Source organism: Eurypyga helias, unplaced genomic scaffold, assembly GCF_000690775.1.
Source record: "Eurypyga helias isolate BGI_N326 unplaced genomic scaffold, ASM69077v1 scaffold31335, whole genome shotgun sequence".
Taxonomy (NCBI): domain Eukaryota; kingdom Metazoa; phylum Chordata; class Aves; order Eurypygiformes; family Eurypygidae; genus Eurypyga; species Eurypyga helias.
Window position 1 is genome coordinate 2,631 of NW_010253898.1, and position 22,819 is coordinate 25,449.

Below are 22,819 nucleotides of genomic sequence, written 5' to 3' on the forward strand. Positions count from 1 at the left end.
TTTTACTCAGGATATGTATTATTCTTTTTTGCCTCTATACCAAAGAAAAGATTTAGGATTACTTATTATTTTAACCATCACTGGTTTAGGCCACTAGTAATACATGAATCAGTGGTTGTGAGATTCATAAAAATGCCTTTCCTAATAAATTTTTAAATCAATCTTTAAATAAATCAAGAATTGGTCAGTATAAACTCCTCCAAACTACAATTCTGTGTTTAGTTTATAAGCTTATTTGCTTGATTTTCTCATAACATTTATCCATTACATTCCATTTGAAGATTTGTAATTCAGAAGCATTAAGTTGCCTTCTAAAGTATGCTTAGTTAACTGATTGATAACGCTGTTATAAATAAAACAACTGAGCCAACATGCTATAAAACAGAGGCAAGAAGAGAAAGTTATATGAAGAATAAACTCTTTTTCAATTTAACCACTGAGATCTGGTTATCTATTTTGTTTTGTCAAAAAGGATGTCAACATGCAGAACAAGCTTAACAAAAGCACTTCACTCATTAACAGATTGACTTCCTCTGTTAGCAGCACACAGAAGCCAGGGACAGTATCTCAGGGACAATGCGTGTGATTGTGCTGTTGGTTTGATTATTACTGACAGCATTGACGTTGATTTCAGTGAGACCTTATGCAATCTGTACGCTTGGTGAATTCCAACTTCTTCTATACCTGCAATTTTGGGAGGTCTGTAAAAATGTAAAGATTCATTTGAAAGTCTTAACAACTGCAAACTAAATTCTACATCTGTCACATGATAAATATTATGGATATTCATAGTTCTACGCTGCTGGAAGGAAACTCAATGAAACATATGTAAACCATGAACTGTAACAGGGACTGAAACTTCTTTCATAGTCACAAAGAATGAAAGATCATTCCTAAGAATTGTTTTAGTACAGCTATTTTTGTGTTAATGCATATCTAAAGGTACCAACTCTGGCTTCGACCAGAGCCCAACAGGACAGACTGAGAGAAGGAAGGACGGAATTTCATCCTACCATCTTGCTTAGGAGGAAGTTCTTTAGATTCTTTCTTGGTTTTCCTTCCTTCACGGCTGCAGTGATCGTCTCCTAGATCGATGACGAGTTCACTCTCAGAATCAGAGTCCAGTCCTAGATGCACAGTTGGAGAGTCTGTTTCATCTTTACCTTTCAGTTTTTCTTTTGCAGTATGCTGTCCACTTTTTCCCTTTTCAGAAAATTCTTTTTCTGTGTCTGAAATTGCCTTTTCTTTGACCAGGTCATCTGTTTTCTCTGCTTCCGGACTTGGGCTTTTGAGTTCCTCCTTGTCTTCATTCTGTGCTGGGGGCTTAGGTTTTTTTTTCAAGCTCAGTGATTCTTTGTCACTCCTTGCACCTTCCTTGTCCTCTCCATCTTCTTGATCATTCTTTGATTTCTGATCCTCATCGCTATATTCACTGTCGCTGGTGTCAGATTTTTCAGAATCTTCAGAGTCACTGTGTTCTACTGCAGTATAAACAGCTTCAGATATTTCATTTATTCCTAATTGTGGGGAGGAAAGTACATTCCATGCTGACATCAGACTGACTGACATTACTAAAAACAAAACCTTTATATATACTGGGATAAAGCGTATACATGCCATTATCTTAACGGTCAGTCCTTAAGCTACAAACAGTTCCCTTAGTGTCCTGTCAGAATACCAGAATGGGTAAGAATTACCTTCCACACATGCCAATTCATACTTTCATTTCATTCAGTGGCCCTCCTTTCACTGCTTTATTCCACTACCTGCAAGGTGTCTTGTTCAACTTAGGACCACTGCTGGCAAATACAAAGAGGAACTCTTGTTACCCACAGGAAACTACCTTAAAATCTGTTTGAGTTCACCTGATTAAAATTAATTGCACGCATGTCTGCAGAATCAATTTGAGACTGCGCAAGATTTGTGAGGAGAATCTCTGATTTTTGTAGTGCCTAGAAAGTCTGGAATTAAGTGCGAGACAACACGAATGTTTCTCACAGCATTCAGCTCCTGTGTCACTGGATATACTCATCGGGGCAACTGCCTACAGTACAGTTCTTCAGTTTTTCAATTTACAAAGCAAATAGACTGTAATCCTGACATACTATCTACATCAGAATGATACAAAACCAGATTGAAAGATAAAAGCTTTTTGGCTTTGAACTGAAAGAGGATAGATTTAGATTGGACATCAGGAAGAAATTCTTCCTGGAGACGATAGTGAGGCACTGGGACAGGTTGCCCAGAGAAGCTGTGGATGCCCCATCCCTGGAAGTGTCCAAGGCCAGGCTGGATGAGGCTTGGAGCAACCTGGTCTAGTGCAAGGTGTCCCTGCCCATGGCAGGGGGGTTGGAACTGGGTGATCTTTAAGGTCCCTTCCAACCCAAACCATTCTGTGATTCTATGACAAACGTTTGAAACATCGGGTCTCGCTGTATTTTAAATTAAACTAGTTCAGCACATTCTACCCGCCTCAGGGAGTTCAAATATCTTCTACTCTTGCTTTAGTGCATAAAATACCTAAGGTTTTACTATTCAAAGATTTCTTTTCAACTCCAAAATTTCCTCACGTGCATCCTTCGGATGTCCGATCTATTCCTGACATACACTTACCAAGTTGTGCTTTACAACTCTCTATTGTCTTGTCAAGGTTAAGCTGGAACCTACTACGTATCTGTCGTTTTGGTGAGATGAGTTGCACAGGAGTGGTCTGCTGCTGGACTGACTCACTCAGCTCTTTCAGATCCATCTCGGCTTTGCTGCGATCTAGAGAAAGAAAATGGAACGAAGAAAAATTTTGTACAGAAGAAAGAGATGACTATCCAGATAAGACAAATTTCACTGAGTAACCATGCAGACAATCCAAAACATATCTCCTTTCTTTTCTAATTATGGGCAAAATAGTAATTCTAAAATGACTTTACTACAACTGATGGATACTTCCTCTCTGACACTACGTATTTCACAGGGAAGACGCATGCTTCCGTTATGTGGGTGTTTTCTCCATCAGTGTGAAATTATCAAAAATGATCATTCAGGTCTGTAAGCTGTCTGGCAGCAGAGAAAATTAAATAGCAATAAAAATCCTTACAGTCACCATTTAGATTTCAAAAGATAAGTCATGAGAATAGACATAAATATGTGAATTGTTAAACTAGATAAAGAAGTTTATGATAATAAATTTTTCAACACATGTCAGCAAAATCGTCTCTAGAGTGCTCCTATACATGCAGGCAGTTTTCCCTCTGAGACACACAGATCTGTTTGCAGAGAGCACAGGCTACAGTGCTCAAGCCAGAGCTGTCTTAGCAGCTAAGCATCACATTTCTGCTTCAGTTTTTCATTTTCAGTGGTTATGTTTTTGTCCCATAGCCCGGTCCTTTTTGCCAGCAGCGCAGACACTCCATTAGTGCCCAGGGCACTAAACCAGTCTGGGGTTAGTTGCTTATTTGGAGGAGGAGGAAGGGGACATGAGGAAGGGGGAAGGAATGAAGAATTAGGTTTGGCCGGTTTAGCTCCTTGAACTGGCTCACGGTAGGATCAAAGCGCCAATGCCGTATGCTGGAAAAGGCCAGAGGCCATGAAGAAGACAAAAGGCAGCGCTGGCACAATGCATTCGTGCTTCACCTAGAGGTGTGTTCCACAGCAGGTAAAGATGTGATGGTATTGCCTCACTTGATTTTTTAATAAAATAGACATGTTTTTACAAGACATTTTTTGTAGATGCACAACTTGGAGAAAAGTGAAATAAATACAAAGAGCTGAGCCAATGACTCCTCTGAGCAGACATTCTTTACAAATTTGAACTTAGTATCAAGGAACATTCCACATTCCAAATTTAAGAGCCACAGTACATAATGACTCAGCCTCAGCAGTACAGTTGTCTCAGTCAGACTTGGCCACTCTGTCTCCACCAAGCTGCAGTCAGAGCAGGTACCAAAGGACCATTCAAGTATTCAAGCAGTTTTTGTTAGCTGCTAAAACAGCAGGTACTCGTCTCTTCCTAGAGACAGGCAGCAACTCGTGTGGTGAAACCGCGCTTCAGGCTCCTCACATCACACACTCATACTGGAAGGGACTAAGCACAAGGCAAATTCAATCGCTTTCTGGGCAGGGCAAATTTTGAGAATAAAAATAAAGGTTCTAAGTCACTTAAGTACTTCTGAAGAATTTGTTCCTTGTACTGAAAACATTTGCTAAATTAGGTTTCTTCTTCCTGTGCTATGTCACCCAATCCACACGAATTCCACAGCAGGATCGGTTAGATCACCCTTAGCACAGAATTTGACTCAAGGCCTTCGCAGCCTTGGTTAACTCCATGGCAGGATGCAAACAGAAGGACAGTGGAGAAAGGGGAAAGACGAAATTGAGACACTACCAGCTCCCCGGGGAACCCTACATCTTCAGACATGAAAGAAGCCTCGCTATCCAACTTTCCAACCTACATGGAGGTGTCACCGAGATCTGGATTGCCAATCTGTCTCCTGAATGTTACAGTACCAGCAAAACCGAAACAGAGCCAAGGGGCAGACACGCCCACTGTGGAGACGTCTTCAAGTTCTCATCTCCACAGTCTTCACTTTTTCTCATTACCAGTCTGAAACTTTTCACTCCTTACCTGGTCAAACCTGTTGTTCTGTCTTTTCTGCCTTGGTTATGCAAGGCCATGCTATATGCAAGATGTATTTTTTCAAGCAACCTGTGCATAGCTTGGCCACGCACACCTCCAGTTTTCCATTCAGCCACTCAGCCAGTAACAACCAATGACTCCGCTCCATTATTCTTCCCCCCTCACTGCTGGAGGATGATCATAAGGGCACATGAGTACCCTTGTTTTCTGGACGTTCACTTTTGTTTTTCTCAGAGGGAAACCCTGTTCCTGCTATGTATGGCAATGAGCCACAATAAGTCAGATCTGGAAACCACAGGATCCAGTTTAATCTGGCACAGCAGACACTATTACATGAAGAAGGGTTGCCATTCTCACTTCCTAGTGCCAAGGAGTCTATTTAGCAAGGAAACTCCCCTAAAGCTGAAAAAGTAACTGGTATTCTACTTGAAAGCATACTAGCCCTTACTTTATGGTATTGCTCACGGACCATAACATCGGATTTTCTGATCCACACTATTTATTCCAAGTATGCTATGCTCCAGCTGATGTCTCCATCTGTGGTTCAAACTGCAGCACTACACATTTCTTAAAGTCGTTCCAGATGCACTGTCACCTCAGGTAAGACATCAAACAGCTGCAGGGCAGCAGAAGAAATTAATTCTGTGGTTATATCCACATGGATAGGTTAACAGACTGAAAAATATACTTGTGAGCTTGTATCCAGAATCACAGTAGCTGTAACTCACTGAAGACATGAACTCGGCGTTTGAGCTCAAGCCTTCGTGAGGTATTTGAGTAACACAAAGGGGCAGAACTCTGTTTCTCCATGTAAAATCACGTGGAGGTAAAAAGCAGCCAGAACTGAATCAGAGTACTCACAGGAACAAAACAGGACTGAGGAACTGATTTACATCCATTTGACTTTCAGAACTATTTTACCAACTTCATACTTACCTAGTCCCTCTTTCAAAATTCCAGAAACTCGAAATTTACTTGTAGGGATTTTCAAGACATCTGCTAATTCCTTTCATCCACCTATCTCCCTAGAGGGATGGTCAGTGAGGAGGGGAAAGCAGCAAGAGAGAAGCAGCCCCAGTAGATCCTAAAGACAACCTTGCCAGCAATTCACTTAAGAGACTGAGGGGTGAGGAGCAGCAATGTCCATGTAACTACAACTCTACAAACTTACCTACTGTTAAGAAACATTTGCTTTTACAGTTCAGCTAAAAAAAAAAAATCATCCTTTAACTACTGCCTTTCATCAAGAAGAAACAATAACAGGAACTTTCATTTAGAAAACAAAAGAAAGAAGACTATAGTTGATAAAACAATAATTACACATGTGCCTCATTTAAAGCCCTTTGTTCACTTGAAGCCACACACAAGCAAGTTTGTTCATACTGTGTTGCAATGACACCACGTTAATTTAGTCAGCTATAACAGTATTAGACTTTCAAAGGTTAAGACTAACCAAGATTAAGATTCAGAATGCTGCCTGGAGTGGAAGTTCTTTCTTGCTTAGCAGAAATTGGCGTTGATGCTTGAGGAGAGAAAGGTTTGGGGCTGCCTGACAAGCTCCCTGCTTGACCCGTTCTTGTTGGTGCTGGAGAAGCTGAAAAAGTACAAAATTAACAGGCAGGTGTAAAAATAATCACAATAAAGCCATATTCACTGGGACAAACCAGCATTTAAATGTACACAAGCAGGGAGAGGATTTTTGTTTAGTAATTTCAACACTGTGTTAACTCCGTTGTAAGTTACAACTATCCCTTTAATCTCAGTTTAATAAAGGAAAATGTAAGGAAAATAATTGTACTGCAGTTACATCGTTGGGCCAGCTGTGTGCTTACCCTCAAAACCACGCTGTCTGCAGTGACAGAAAGCTTCTAGCTTTCCAGATGTGGTTATTTTAGACATTAACAAATTCTGACACTCTAAATTGCTATCTGTTTTAATACATGTACCTAAGTGAACAAGGAAAACCTCACCTACCCCATTCCCTAGCTACAGTCACAGAGAATTAAAAGTGCAAATCAGAGGAAGCTTCATCAGTACAACTGGAGATCAGCAACCAGATGTCTCCGATACCCTGATTTATACGCAGTTTAAGCAAAATCGTATGCTCTGAGGCTTTAAAATCTCCACAGAATAATGTTTCAAAAAACCTTCTGGAAACAGCCAAACAGCCTAGAAAGGGACGCACTGCAGGCCGTTACCTAAAAAAGGACTATTTTCTGTCTGTTAAATCTCTGCTTAATGCTCTGGAAATATACTCACTGCTGGACAGTTTTTCTTCCCCAGTACACCCAGGATTCTCTACATATTTTCAGATTTCTAAATGGCAGCAATACCTGCTGTTTCAGTAACTGTTTCCAAGTTATTTTCTACCTATCACTCAAAATACACAGCAGAAGCATCCAAATAAAGCCATTCTTGCCTCGGGCTAGTGCAGTCATACTACCTGATTCACTTTTTACAGCAAACAAGTAATTTCATTTACGTTTCAATGGAAATACACAGATTCCAGTAATAGGACAGCTAAGTTTATACATAAAGTGAGCATTACAAAACTTAGCAACTGTAACTTAGTAGAAATGACAGGTAGGACACAGAAAATTCTAGTTTAACTGCTGAGAAGTCCAATCCAGCGTTTCTGTGCACTAGGACAGAGGACAGTGAGGCCTGAGGAAGTGAGAAAAATTCCCCAGAACTGCTACAATAGTCAAGAATTCCGAGTACTAGGACATCTGTCATCGTCCTTTATCTTCACCTGAGAAAATAGCTTTAATGTGGCTTTCCATGAATAACTCCACTACTCTAAAGAAATAATAACGTGGTCTAACAAAAGCCCTACGTTTTAAGACACAAACAGTACCTGTGAGCCACACCTTATACATAAGAGCTGTGCACACATACACACATGTTAATTAATGGGTAAAATGAAATACTCCTTTTGACATGGTACTCTACTGAAAAATCCAGTATTTTCATATATTTAAATTTATACAGGTTTTTTGGCATCACTTTCTGAAGACGGATGGGATCACATCACAGACACTTTGGTATCCAAAGGGAGTTTCACAGCCTAGCCCTTATTGGCTAGAAAGAATAAAATTATAATAAATTAATTAAAGAGCAACATTTTATCTAAAAATTGTAAGGGAACATATTTAGATTTCTACACAGACATCCTTTCACCAAACCCAAAGTTTTCTAACACATTAATGCTTAACACTGCATCATTTCTTTCAGGTAATGATGAACTTTGTTTTATGGATGAAAAAAAGCTATGATGAAGTAGTTTGCCTGAGTGCCACAAAACTAGCTAACATTTGGTCTTTGACTACTTTTTAAGTCTAAGAAGTCCAAATTCTGTATTCCACAATCCTCTTTCTCATTCTCCATTCTGCCTACGGAACTGTAGTTTTGTCATATTTTAGCTACTCAGCTGGGAACAGTACAAATTAACCTCATTGCCTTGGAAGAGAGCTATCAGATTTTGAATAGAATACTTTCTAATAATAACAATTCTAACTCTTTCTGTATTTGCTTCCACTGACCATTCATTTTGATAGTTGGGTCTATCAAAATGACTGTTGGGTCCGGGGAGACCTTATTGCAGCTTTCCAGTACCTGAAGGGGCTACAAGGAAGCTGGCGGGGACTTTTTACAAGGGCCTGTAGTGACAGGACAAGGGGTAACGGGTTTAAATTGAAAGTGGGGAGGTTTAGATTAGATATGAGGAAGAAATGCTTCACAGAGAGGGTGGTGAGGCACTGGGACAGGTTGCCCAGAGAAGCTGTGGATGCCCCATCCCTGGAAGTGTCCAAGGCCAGGCTGGATGAGGCTTGGAGCAACCTGGTCTAGTGGAAGGTGTCCCTGCCCATGGCAAGGGGGTTGGAACTGGATGGTCTTTAAGGTCCCTTCCAACCCAAACCACTCTGTGATTCTATGATTCCTGCTATTTAAACTGAAGGACTCTGGTCACTTTTCAAGATTACTTACTCCTTCTCAATGTGACAGAAAGGGCTGTTATTTCTTATCTGTGATACTGAAAGTGAAACCCATCTTTTTTTCTAAAATTTCTTCATAAAATGACTCATAATACAGTCTGCCTTTAAAAAGTACATGGAATAAAACTAGTGCATTAACCAAATGCAAAGACCTGCATCCCCCTGTTTTTTACCTGTATTTTTCTCTATAAAGTCCATGGATTCTTCACTGGCACTAAAATGACTGGAAGTTGCTTTTTTCTCTGCGTCCTGTTCAACATCAGACCCAGTGTGAACTGATGAGTTTGTACTCATTGGTGACCGTGGCATGTCTGTCAGTGAAATCCTACGGCCGGTACTACTGCTCAGCATAGACTTGCTCATGAGAATCTTGGGCGACGCCGTCATATCAAAGTTCAGTTTGATTTTCTCTTGTTTGTCTGTCTTTGCAGTTCCAGCAGTTGGGTTTGCAGGGTCCAATAACATTTGGTATTGATTGTTGGGAGTATATGGCGTCCGGAAAGGTGCGTAATTAAATACTCCAAATTTTCTACGAATGTTATCAACATAAACTTCCATTTCTTGCATTGCACTATTGAAGATGCTTTTAGTCTTTTTCACAGAAAAAGGAATTTCTTTAGACATGAGGTAGCAATTATTTATTGGAACCCAGGCCCTACATATAAAACAGAAAAACAGGAGATAATATAACTACATTTCACACTGTGGATTGACACTGGCAACTTTTGTGCACATACTGATTTATTTTAGCCTAATCAGAGACCATCTCTACCTTCTTTCTTTAATAAGTCAGTGCTTAGCTTGGTAAGTAAATTGCATGTCTTAGATTATCACTAGCTTACTTTACCCAGTAACACATAAAATGTGAATAAACACTGGTCAAATATGACAAAATACTCCTAATTAGAACAGTCCATGCAACTGTAAGACACCATAACTAACAGTCTTTCCTTGTGTCAGAACTAGCAGAGAAACATAAAAGACGGGTCAGGAAAAACAGACTTTACAAGCACATTCTTAAAAACATAATATTCTATTTTCAACCCATGTTAGGGTGATCAAACTCCTCAGTGCCAGGAAAAGTCCTATCAGCAAGTACTGGACAAATTTTATTTATCATGAAATGAGGCAAACTCTAAAACCATGCCTTCCAACATACTAAAATACCAGGAACTCTGACTTAATAATTTCATGGCCTTATACAGTTGTTTGGGTTTTTTACAGTACATGTTTTTATAACTATAGATTTATATGTTCAATTCATGACTAATCAACTCATATTCATCATGGCTTTCATGCAGAGAGTTCACAAGTACAGAAAACTTAACCCCTTTCAGAGCAAAACTGGCATTTTTAACACAGACTATATTTTCTATATTGTACCTCTTTTTTTTTTAATCTACAATTTTGTGTTTATTCCCATAGTGTTTAGACAACAAACAACTTCGCTGGCCTCTTCCACCTTTAAGAACCACAGTTCTCTGCAGCACAAAACCAGATACAGGAATTAACTTGGATACTGAGACTATAGATATTAATCTTACAAACACCTGACTTACCTGCTACAGACACCGTGTAAGAAACTAGACTGTATATGCTATGGTGTTATATAGTTTATTAGGTTCAAGGTTCAAAAGACAAGACCCAAAAACTCTAAGAGCACAAAACTACACGAATTTCATAAGTACAGCCAAAGACATGCTTTGGTTAAACTCCCACCTGTCGTGTTGGCCAAAGAAACGGGCATCGACTTGCCCATCTTTATCCCTCAGTGCTTTAGCAGGCCAGAATGGAAAGCCTTTGAGTTTAGCCCAGACCAAAGGGTGGGGATTGCTCTAGAGGAAGAGGCAAAATACACAGTAAGAAAATACAAGCAGTACTACCTTCAAATCTGATAAACAACATGATTTTTTTTCTTAATTGTCTGTATTGCTTGGATTCACTACAGATCCAGCATGCATAAGGCACTGGCCAAACACAAGGTTCCATTTTACTATATACTTGATTTACGCATAATAAAGCCTGAGAGGATAAAATAATAAATTTCAAAAATTAAATAAAACCTTAAGTATCTCAATTAAACACATTGCAATTACACTTTTTGATTCACTCATTTCTGATTAGTCCTCTCCAGATCTGTAGCATGACGTATGTTAGGCTAGTGCCAATCTTTCTAATTCTCTAATTTCCACTTAAGTCCAAGACAGAACTTGATGGATTATACACTTCTACTTCAGAATATTAAGAAGCCTTCCCAAGGTAGGTGCAGTATTAAATAAAACCAGAAAACAGGCAACCTATTAATAAGTCACCTTGAAAAATCAAGTCTAACTGCCCACATCCACACCTGCAGGAAGAGTCATTCATGCTTCAGAAACCTCACCCTGAGTGCAAGTACCACATGCAGACACAGGTGACCCAGGATTAGATGTCTTATATTTGAGGACAGAGAAGTTGTGAACGGGTTGCTGGCACCCTTTACAGCTAACTGACTGAATCAATCCTTTTGGGAACACATGCTGTCTTAGAGCTAAACATCTTGAGATAGTCTGGCTCCACAAAGAGCATGATGTGCAAGCACCAGCTGCTCGGTTAACTACAGCACCTTTCCTTGACTCAGCGACCACCACAGGTTTAAAGAAACAGGGGGTAGAAAGGAACAGTCAAATGAGACCTGCTAGTCTAATGTAGTAGCTAGGCGACCATAATCCTTTACTTACACAAGGCTCACAAAACCAATTCTCTCGTTTTTGGCAAGCAGCTAAATAACATTCCGGACATACTTCAATTTCATTCATCTGAAAAGAAAAAGCAAACACTTTTTGAAGTTTAAACGAGTCCAGAGTGTGATCAGTTTTAGTATGTTAGCCCGTCCAGTTTCCTAGCATAACCTCTCCACCGATTTGTGGTGATAAACCAACATCTACTTGCTGTGAACTCAACACTGTTTTGACAGCTGCTTATCTTTTTCTACCTCTGTAACATATGCATTCCAGTTAATAAATCAGTCACATTTTTACATCCCTCTTCAGAGTGTATGCTACTGTCATTTATTCCAGTCAAAGCGCCCCAAAACCTCCTTTGTTTGGTGTTGATTTATCCAGTGATAAAGAAGTATCATAATTTCGTATAATAGCAAAAATGTAACCGTAATTGGGGATTTCATTAATTTATGCAGAACCAAAACCAAAATGTTTTACTCCTTATGCTCATGTTGTATAAACCAGTTAAGATATCAGGCTCAGGTTATACATGTATTTTGTTGCATAAACAACTGATCATTTCTCAAAATTGTGTGAATCATGCATACTGCTGTGACAAACTGGCGATGGAGAAATCACTTCTGTAAATATAAAGCATCAGATAATCAGGTAAGTTCTATCAGTTAACATTGTTCAAATATACTGCATTTAGAATAGCAAATTTTTGTAATACTTAACTCTGTGGATTGCCACTGAGATAAGATCAGTGCAAACGATCAGTCAAGAATGCATGCAGTCATTTTTACACTTATTCAGAGGAATTTCATATTGTTACAGCAAAAGAACCACCAAAAGCATCTATGAATCAGGAGATGTGAGTCTCTTTTTCCAACTCCAAATGCTCATTTAGAAGGTGTGTGTCTTTGTGAAGAATCCATACGTCTACTTTCTTCTCCTCCCTCCCCTCTGCAATGCCCTTGCCAAAATTCATTCTGTAGGCCATGGATATCCATTTCTGAACATAAGAAAGCCTACAAAAATTACAGTTGTGCAACCCACGCACCAGAAAACACTTATTATTTCACTCATGAATACATGAAATGGAACACTTTGAAAATACAGAACAATTAAGTTAATTGGGGCACACATACCTCGTGCTCACAGATTTTGATGATGACTTTTGCTGTTTGTGTCAATTTGTGATTTCCTGAGGACACAATAAAACGCTTTAACCAAGACAACTGTCATGCTGAATTATGATCAAATCAACAGGTTTTAGATTTAAAAGTTAGAGACAAAAGAGAACACCTAAAGAGACGATACGTGTCTACGCCACAGGCTTGCAAAAGCAGAAGGCAGAGGCAGTTTGCTTATCCACACAAGCTGTAACAAGCTTTACCTGTTCCTTTTTGCAGCCTACTGCAGCCCACCCACCACCCATACACTCTTCCCGTGAGGGACATGCAGCGTCACCTCCTCAGTTAGGGTTCCCGTAAAGTGCAGCACAGTGCAAAGTGCCAAAGCAACTTGGGGGTTGGAACCAGATGATCTTTAAGGTCCTTTCTAACCCAAACCATTCTATGATACTAACTTACTTCACTTTTTTTTAAGGTGGAATAAGCAAGTGACAGCACTGGCTGTATTGGGCACGACAGTTTTATGTATGCCAGTTGTTTAAGAACAGTAGATCTGTTGTGTTTAGGCAGTACGATAATTAACAGGAAGATACTTTGAGCATTTGCCATCTAGAAGTCTACAAACTGCTCTAGGCTTTTAACTATCTCCAAGTTTCACATTTGAGGACATATTAATACTTACCCCCATTGTAAATAATGCAGTTGTGCAAAATCCATTTGGCATCAGCCAAAAATGCTTCAGTGCAACCGTACATTTTCTTCTTAACATTCTGTAAAGAGAAAATTAAGAAGGAATCAGGAAACAGAGATGAGTGAAGTGACAGCTTCTTCCTGAACATTGTTTCCCATCAGCACTACAATTAATAAAAATGAATACTTATTTACTGTAAGACGTGGGATTCTAAATACTTAAGCATCTGTCAAATTCAGGGTGTCTTTTGACTGCCCTGGAAATGTATGAACTGTCTAAATTAACTCTAAATAATGGATTATTTAGATAAGCATCTTGAACACTTTTTTAATTGAAATGTTTATTTCCTGACACGGTGTTCATTCAACACATCTTCAGAAAACCGGGTCATTGATTCCTTCCTTCTGGCACAGTACCTCTCCACAGCACTTTCATTTTTTAATTTTTACAAGACCCAGAAAAATTATCGGTCATAGTATACAAGAGAGTATGTTTGACGCTTCAGTCCACCCGCTGTGTAAAGTAATTTGACTAGATAAAAATCAGTCACATGGATTTGTTGCACTTTTTATGGTCTACAGATGTCAACCTCCACTGTAAGGACATGGAGAATGAAAACTTGCTGTCTCTCCAGCAGGTCCAGGCAGAACAAAATGCTGCAGTGCTTCACTCTTCATTAAGCAGTGGAGAATGGAGATGATCTCATGATTTGAAACTTCTAAATTATTATTAAACTGAGAGTGACAGTCCCATTATCCACCTCTTGACTGTTTCTTTTCTCTTCCACACCTCAGGTGCAGTGGAGATTACAGTATTTGTTGAATGATCAGCAAAATGAGTCTGGAATGACCCCTGGATATACACTCAAATGGACCAGTGACCCATTAAAAACTTACAGACATGATGATCAAATGCAAACTCTGTTTAATGAAGCCTCCCCACAGGATCATCCCTGGAATTAGATGAATTTATACAGGAGGAAGTCATCAGTGTAAGCTTGGCTTTTTCATACTGTTTTTCCTGGCCATTTGTTACTGGTTCAGACAAAATAGTGGACTTCTTCAGTTGGCATATGATTGTTCTTGAGAGGAACACTAGTTTTGTGTCTCTACAAAAGAAGCCTGTGCACACCCAGGCTCAGGACAAGGAACAAAAGAAGCCTGTGTGAACTCTGACTTAAGATAAGAAAGAACATCGAAACTACGTGATCTCTTGAATATGTAAATTACTTGAATATCTTATCCCCCAAATGTGTTAAATGTATTAACTACCTGAATATCTGGAATATCTAAAAAAACCATTAATATCTCGATTATGCCAAAAGAACATTTTTGTCTTGAAAGTCTCAGGCGGATCGGGAAGTCTGTACACTCAGAGTACCTCAGCTAATGGGGAAATGAGGAGGGTCTCTTGCAGCCAGGAAAAGTACGATAAAAGGGGGCTGCGTCCCTCTGTAGTTTGAGAGACCCCACAGGAATATGTCCTGTGGACTCTCCCTTTATTCGAATAAAGTTATATATTATTTTTTTACAGGACTCCTCTGTCTCCTTTGTGAACACTGACTCCTGGCAGCGTGATTTTACGTACATTCTTAAGCTGTAACTGAACTGGTATTTAGAACCACCAAAAAAAAGGCATCAAAATAATTTCAAGCAAGCTGTCTCCCCTCCCTCCCACCCACCACTCCCAAATCCTCATGACCGCAATCAAACTTCAGGAACCTTCCTCCCTTCAGCTTCATACAAACCTTCTCTAACGTACAAAGGTCCATCGGATGAAAGATATATTCCGCATAATCTGGGTGCTGATCCAGTGAAACTGGCTTTTGAAATGGCTCTGTCTGTTAGGAAAAAAAAACAACACACTGACCAGTTTCATCACTGACACAATACTTATTCTTTTTCTAATACTACTTCCAACTGTGATGTCAGAGAACATGCTTCAAAAGAAATTATAAAATTTTGTGACGTATTAAAGCACTGGCAGAACAAGAGGATCTAAAAGGTCTCATTTAACTATTTTTATTATGCTGGAAGTAATGACTGGCAAAAGTTAGGGGTTTTGTAAAATGTACTGTTATTATTTACAGCAGGGTTGTGAGTTTTATAGGATTTTGTTTGTTCCTTTTTTAATCAGTATCAGATGAAGCTCAACAGATCATCCATAATAAGGACACTAAATTTCCAACTTTTCAGACTCATCAGAATCCTAACTTTCAAAATAATGGTGCCTCAGTAAGGCAAACACATTCAAACTTTTATCAGTGGGAGTCTACATTGTACCTGCTAATGTGGAGGTGCTGCAATTCTTCACATACAACCAAGTAACAATAGGTTATTAGTAAAACACCTAAAGGGCAAAATATCTCAAAGGCTTTCATTAAACATCAGCTTTCCAAGCACCTTGTGAATTCAGTATAAACAAACATTGATGCTTTGCTTCTGAAAAGCAGCACTTAAAGCCTCTAATGGCTCCATCTAATAGGATAGAGCCACTCCACTTTACCACTCCAGAGTAAATAGATTCTAGGAGCCAAAATCTGTCAGTACTTAAGAGTAACCTTCCCAGAAACTGCCACTATTGTTCTGCTAAAATACTAATCATAGAGAGATCAGAGTTGCAAAGAGCCTGTGATTCTGCATATCTGGTTTTCCCAACGTATTTTACTGTGACAGTGCAGGCACAGAGACACCCGCCTTGCTCCTCTAACTTATGTACAGGAACAAGAAGGCAACAGGAGTTAGACAACCCTTGGTAATTCATCACATCATATTTTGAGTTCCTGTCTTCCTCACACATGTGAAAAACTAGGCATGGTGAAGAACAACTGACTAGAACTGCTGAAACTTAAAATAGCTGAAACCTTGAGGCAAGGTGATTTTGTGAAGTGAGTCTGAGACAGACATGTAGAGATAGGTAGATGTTTGAGGAAAACCAATTTTACCTCCATGATAAAAATCCATAGAAAAGCAGCCTCATATTCCATGAAAGCTAATGCCACAGGCCTTCACCACACTGAGGAAAATTTCTTCAGCGTTTTAGAAGTATATGATACCACTAACTGCTGTGGTAAGACAATTTTTACTGACAGACAGAAACCAGGTTCTCAACAGGTATAGTCAATAATACAACAGTGTCTGTGCCTGAGGTTCCTGTCCATACAACCGTATTGGTCAGAGATCACGTCTCCTCATTCCCCTTGTAACTCAGAGACAGCACTGTCCAGTTTTGGTGAGAGACCACCACGTCCCACTGGAAAGCCACATTATATTTTTCACTACACCTACCTACTGAAACTATGTCCAGAAGTTACATCAAGAAACTACATTTTAAATGCACTCCAAAACAGTATACACAGCCTAAACTAGCCTGTGTGTACTAGACAGGTGCCAGCACAGAAGCTGTCATACACAATCAGGTAAAATAAGCTAGGTTCATAATCCACAAAAGGAAGCAAAACCCAGGATTATGACAAACATAAGATCCAAGCTTTTAAAACAACAAAATCTTCCTTACCCCTGGCTGTTTCATCTTCTGTAGTGCAAACTTCAGTAAATATGATAGCTGTTCAATGGTGAGCATTGTCATAGCTTTACTCTGTGTTTCTATGCATTCTGCAACTGTGATTTTCTAAAAGTTAAGATTAAAAAATATTTTGTCAGCAAACACTTCTAGGTAATTTCTTCTCTGCTGAAACATTCTAGAATTCAAATGGAAGATAACAACTACCTTATAAGAAACAAAACATTTCTAATGATGCAATATAAGTACTTTGGATGCTTTTTTGATTTGGGTTTTGTTCCGGGCATGTTAATCAAAGAAGAAAAAACAATGGGGAAAAAGACCAGAAAATTATCCATCCTGAGGTCACGCAAAGGCAATGTGTGAATCCATGAAATTCCCAAACACAATGCAGGTTCACAGCAATGTGAATGAGTGAGAAGGTCACCTGGGCTTTAATCTAATACAAGAAGTGATCAAAGAAATCCATGACCCTATCTGCTGTCAATAAAGATACTTTGACACTAAGTATTCTTTCCTGAGGAACCATTGGAAAGGAATGATTAAATTCTTCTTCAGCCCTGCAGAAAAAAATAGTAATAATATACCCACTTGCTTATGCAGACCCTACAGTGCATTTATTTTCTGCACTGCTGCAGAGCTGATCAGCACACTAGAAGAAGCACAAGTTAAACCAGTCAGACCTGCAGAATGTTTTCAGAACTAGAGGTGCCTGAAGAAGAGATCACTCTTTGAAAAGGTGCTTCTCTAGAGATGGAAACACAAAGGAAGTTGAAAACTCGCGGTAAGAAGGCAAACACAACCAGGTACGCACAGAGAAAGCGGTGAAGCAGCAATGGATGATGCCTCCTCTTCTTCCACTTTTTTACCTTTACCAAGAGGCAATATAGGAATAAACCAGAAACATTGCAGAATGCAAAGAAGCTGCTTATATCGCACAAACAAGAAAGAAATCTACTCCTTATATCAAACTAACCTCACATTCTGGGCAAAACCAATCCCCCTCTGGTTCCGCTGTCAGTTTCAGACACTTAGCATGATAAACCCGAGGACAGAGTTCACAGCAGAGGACTTGGCCTTCCCGATGACAAACCCAGCAATAGAAATCATTCCGTCCATCCTGTGGTACAACATCAACAGGGTCTGTGGTGAGTGGCTGCTTCATATAGTAAAACGGACCATGTCTTAGTTCTGACTGAAATGTAGGCAAGAAAAACAGGTTTGGTTTCAAAACAAATTTGCATTTTTTTCAAATAGTATTCATAATATATAAGCAAACAGCAGTTTACAGACTTTGATTAACATTTATGCAAGCACAGTGTCTTATTCATTGCACAAAATCTTTCATAGAGGTTTACTTCTTACTCAGATGTCAAATGCCAGTTTACACTCAAGACTGAAAATTAAATTTTTGTGCTAAGTGAGGGCATCGAGTGCAAGACATGCAATCCAACAAATGTCAGTAAACATGTTTATCTTCAAGAAAGAAGTACAGCTATAGCAGCTCTTAGGTCCTCTAAACTCAGAATTCCGTCGGGCTGAGCAAGCTAAATACTGAGATATGGCTGAGGTAGCTAAACCCGAGACAACTGAAGAAGTTAGTCCTGAAACACGAAGTTGAACACCATGCAAACCTGTCCTAAGTTGCAAGCAGTTCACAACTTCGTACAATGAAGCAAGCCAGTGCCGATTTTGATTAGTAAGGCAAACTGTAGAGCAGGACGACCAAGCAGCAAATTCCCATCCTGAACAGCCACCTCTGCTACAGAAGCAGGAACACCAAGAGAGATTTAATCCACCTCTGAACTGCGTATTGGAACTTAAGACTCGCAACCTCCACTGGTTTGCCTGCACTCGAAAACCGTTACCTTTGTGTACTGCGTGAGCTAGTCTTACACTTGAGCCCCAGACAGCTCAAAGATGTCACCGCTGATGCCAAAACACAAGAAGCCAAGAGCCTGGGATGGCTCAAATGGGTCCCCAGATACCCCAAGTCTGTTGGATAAGCTTTGAAGACCTGCTAACATGTATTGCAATTTATTTATTAATGACAAGGAACTTTAATTTTTCTGTTTGGTATTAATTATAGGGTTGATTTGCTGAGGAGGGCATGGAAGGACATAATCTTGAGTTTTAGGCTGTATATTTACTGTGATTTTTTAATGTAAAACCATTTTCTCATTACATTACTTGTAAGTCCAAAATGCTTGTAGTTTGCAGAACCACTCTGATTGGTTCTCAGGCAATTTTGCATGCGTCCTACACCATTTACACATCCGCCAGTTCCTAGACCTTTGAGCTGTCCACATGCCCAGGTGACATGGGAACAGTGCAAGCATATGCTCGTTCCACACCTCTACAGCATCCCGTGCAGAACTAGTCGCACAGGGCATAAATTAATGTCACCAGAAACCACCAGCATGCCAGCCGGGACTGTGATACTTCTAGATTTCTAGGGTTACAAAGGACAAGGTCTAATTATCTGCACAGATAGAGGAGCTTCATGGTCAAATTAGATGATGGAGAAGTGACAACCCGGCTGAAGATGTTGTGTCTCACAAGATACACTGGAAGAGAGATCATCTGCAACTAACGCTGTGGAGTATCTTAGGCAAGGAAAGGATGTTACCTACACACATTCCCAAAACGTTCTGCTGCCTAAAATTTCACTGGAATTCCTATCAGTTCTGGTGTTTTTAATTTTCTGTTCTACAGCTGACACAGTTTCTAATACTTTGTTCCCACCATGGAAATGGGCAAAGTGTTACGTTCTGTACTTTCTCTGTGTACATATTTAAGCATGACGCCAAGACTTTCAGAAGGAAGGTTCTATGAGATCCCATGGAATAAGAGGGACAGCATAAGGCCTTAACTACATTTCAAACGTATTACTACTACAGCCATTCAAACAGACACAAAGGCATATGGAAACCCAGAGTGAAGAAGGGGAAGCTGCAGTTTACAGTGCAGAAAGATGTTCTGATTGCTGCTCTATGTCCCACAGCTGTGAGACCAACATCTCAATACTGTATACGTGGAGATGCAGCTATGGAGCATTTCCTGAACTGCAGATAAAGGAATTTACCAGAAGAATTTAGTACATATTCTGACTTTGAAGTAGGTAGAAGCAGCATGTCCACACTAACTTCTAAGAATGAAAGATACTGCTTTAAGACAAATACAAACCTGTGGGACTATTCCACAGCTATAGCATCCAAACTGAACAGAAGTCCCTCTTTGCTAGACCATGAGAGGAATTTAGTATTTTGAATGATTCAACTGGATCAAAGGAACTTTTCACTTGCTCTCATCATGGTAAAATGTTGGAAGAGCTTTAATTTAAACAGTTTTGAAAGAAAAGCTTCTCAGCTGTTTCACAACTAGCCAATTCAAGCTCAAGTAGGTGGAACCTTGTTTTAAAGTCTTTAATAAAAGGTATTAAGACCTGCAGAATGACACAGAAAACTGAAGAAAAACCACCAATATTTCAGTGCTGTTCTGGGGAGAATAACATCACTATATTCAGGTTAAATTTATATTGAAGCTAGTAGGAAAACAAGCTGATGACCTCAATGACATTATAACTGACAAATTAAGCGCCAGAAGTCCCTGATTTTTAACCTGTACTAGCTACATTCTACAATTCCACAGTTCTTCGCTTGGACTTCAACACTTTAAATACCTGTTGGCACCATTCTGCAGACCTGTTACAGCATCCACAACATGTAATACAAAGCTTCATGCAACTATAACTTTAGTAACGGTATCTTGAAATACTCAGATATTACAAAACACTTTGTAATGTAGGTCATTAAGTTAGAGGTTTCCAGTGATGTTGTCATACCTCGAAATGGATTTATCAGCCAATCAGAACCACAGCTATCAGCTACATTACACTTGAAACTTAACCTGAGAGCAAACCAAGTAACGGTACGCTTAGTTCACGTCTGTTCAACAGTAGGAGAACCTTTAACAACTCCTGCTACCATATACAGCAGAGTTTTGCACCTACTTTAGACAACAATCTTCAGGCATGCCCATTTCAAATTTGACATGAAAGGCAATATTAAATTCACTTGTAAAAGCTAAACAAAACTAAAGAGATTATATTTTCTTGCTAACTTGTAACAAACAGAGCAAAATAAGCAAGTCTGATTGCTTTTATTCATTGGATATACAACTTTATTCTATCCTATAATACTTCAGGTCTGAGAAAACAGAAAAGGATTTACCGAGAGGAACGTATCAAGTTCAACTGCAACTGTGGTTTTCGATCTAGTTTAAAATGCATGAATAACAAGTAGAAATCCACACCCTAAGTTTCAATTCCACCGTGTGTAAAATTATCGCTACACTGCACAGTTAGAAGCTCAGACTTCAGTGGGGCAACCTCTCCCCAGTAAAAGTTCAGGATGTAGAGGAATTTATACAGCCTGCAGTGAAGCTCAGTAAAAGCCAAAGTGGGCACATTACACCAGTGCACACCTACTCATGCTACCACCAGCCCTCCCAGTTATGTGACTGATCTGTGACCAGTGACAAGGAATTTCATGTTCTTTCTTAAGCAGTGTAATTGTACCAGGATAATATTTACTGTGGATGCTGTTACACCAGGAAAAAGTGGTTTAAACACTCAGGACTTAATCCTGTGTTTATACGACCACTGACACATAAAAACACTTTGCAAAATACACAGGCATGTGTCATTATTAAATCAGAAGACAAATAATTTCAGTAGGGCTAAAGACAGCTTTTATATCGTCTCCTCTAAGACGATGCAGGTGCTTTACAGTATTTGCTATTCAATACACTTCATGGAATTCTTTCACTTGCATCATACAATAAATCAGAAATTGTCAGTGTTTTCTGGAGTCAAGTTCTTCCAAGAATTACAACAAATGCTGTAAATTCAGTGTTCAGAAGACACTGAAAATAAGGTTTCAGGCATGAAGACTGAAGAGTACTGCCAGTGTGATGGTACTTTTATCTAGTTTGGTAGGAGTGTACACGGCCCAGCAATTTAAAGGAAGGGGAGGGAATCTGCAGAGTACCAAGGAAGGAGCTGGTCTACTGTTAGTCACTGGCAGTAGGACTGAAAGCAGATGAGGTACTTCCACTAACATTATGAGATCTTTCTTAATCTAGGATAAGATTATGCCACTGAACATTTCCTTTTAATGGTTTTAATTAATAACAGCTATTATTGTTGTTGTTACTGTTATTCTATTTCTTCATAATCCTTTTGTTCAAAATGGCATTTATTGCTTATACATCTTATTAGCTTTATGAAATACAAAACCAGAACACAGGTGGTCTTTCTTATACACATGTATAACCCAAAACAATATCCAAATCCAACTTATAATGCCAACTCCTAGACTCACTAAGTTCAAAAATGAATATCCGCTTCTTGTGAGTACAAAAATGGAGCTTCCTGGAGAGGAGAGAGTTTCTGATCAGTTATCTCTACGTCCTTCGTTGTTTCATACTCTAACATTAACAAGACCATGACTTCTCTTACCTGCTCTTTATTATTACTGTTCAATAGACCAGGTTTCTTTTTCTTTTTTATAGGACTTGTTGATGCATCTTGTGGTGAGTGACCATTAGAGGAATGTGGAGGGCTGGGAAATTTCCTTTTTTGTGCTGTGCGTTCGGCAGAGCCAGGATCTGCAACAGATACAAACACCATAGGTTTGAGAAGTGCATATTGATGAAAAATAAGGTTATGCTTTGCCATTCACACTCCTTTGACAAATAGGATAAAAATTCTCATTTGTCCTTCACGCAGCCAGTGACAAAACAGGAAGCACAGACCTGCTAAGCGATGCCACTGTTAAGTGAATTCGCAATGTTGTCATTTAGATAAACATTAAATACTCGTTTCTTTTCCCACGGCATTCTGGCCACCCACCTCTTCTCAAAATTCCAGCATCTTTTAAAGTATAATAACAACTATATCCATAGTTTAGCACAGTGCTATGCTAATTCATGTCATACACTTTAAAAGCAGAGAAACAACATTAACAGTTCCTGACAGCTTCATTCATTTAATTTATAAACATAAGCAACAGAAGTTAAAACATGGTAAGAGGAAAGTCAGTCTGCATCATTTATTTCTCATATTTAAATAAACTTACTGC

General features: G+C 39.3%; 1 protein-coding gene across 1 annotated transcript in view; it reads right to left on the reverse strand.

Moving 5' to 3' along the window:
* The window catches only part of ZMYND8 (zinc finger, MYND-type containing 8), a gene marked incomplete at both ends in the record, with an annotated part of 39,133 nt that overhangs the window by 1,687 nt on the left and 14,627 nt on the right, over window positions 1-22,819 (reverse strand). Inside the window, 12 exons of the mRNA XM_010152824.1 lie at window positions 1,014-1,517; window positions 2,614-2,766; window positions 6,084-6,224; window positions 8,799-9,280; window positions 10,345-10,460; window positions 11,346-11,423; window positions 12,479-12,534; window positions 13,146-13,233; window positions 14,902-14,994; window positions 16,671-16,784; window positions 17,653-17,871; window positions 22,198-22,346. Coding sequence (XP_010151126.1) covers window positions 1,014-1,517; window positions 2,614-2,766; window positions 6,084-6,224; window positions 8,799-9,280; window positions 10,345-10,460; window positions 11,346-11,423; window positions 12,479-12,534; window positions 13,146-13,233; window positions 14,902-14,994; window positions 16,671-16,784; window positions 17,653-17,871; window positions 22,198-22,346 — 2,193 coding nt within the window. The remainder of the gene's footprint in view (window positions 1-1,013; window positions 1,518-2,613; window positions 2,767-6,083; window positions 6,225-8,798; window positions 9,281-10,344; window positions 10,461-11,345; window positions 11,424-12,478; window positions 12,535-13,145; window positions 13,234-14,901; window positions 14,995-16,670; window positions 16,785-17,652; window positions 17,872-22,197; window positions 22,347-22,819) is intronic.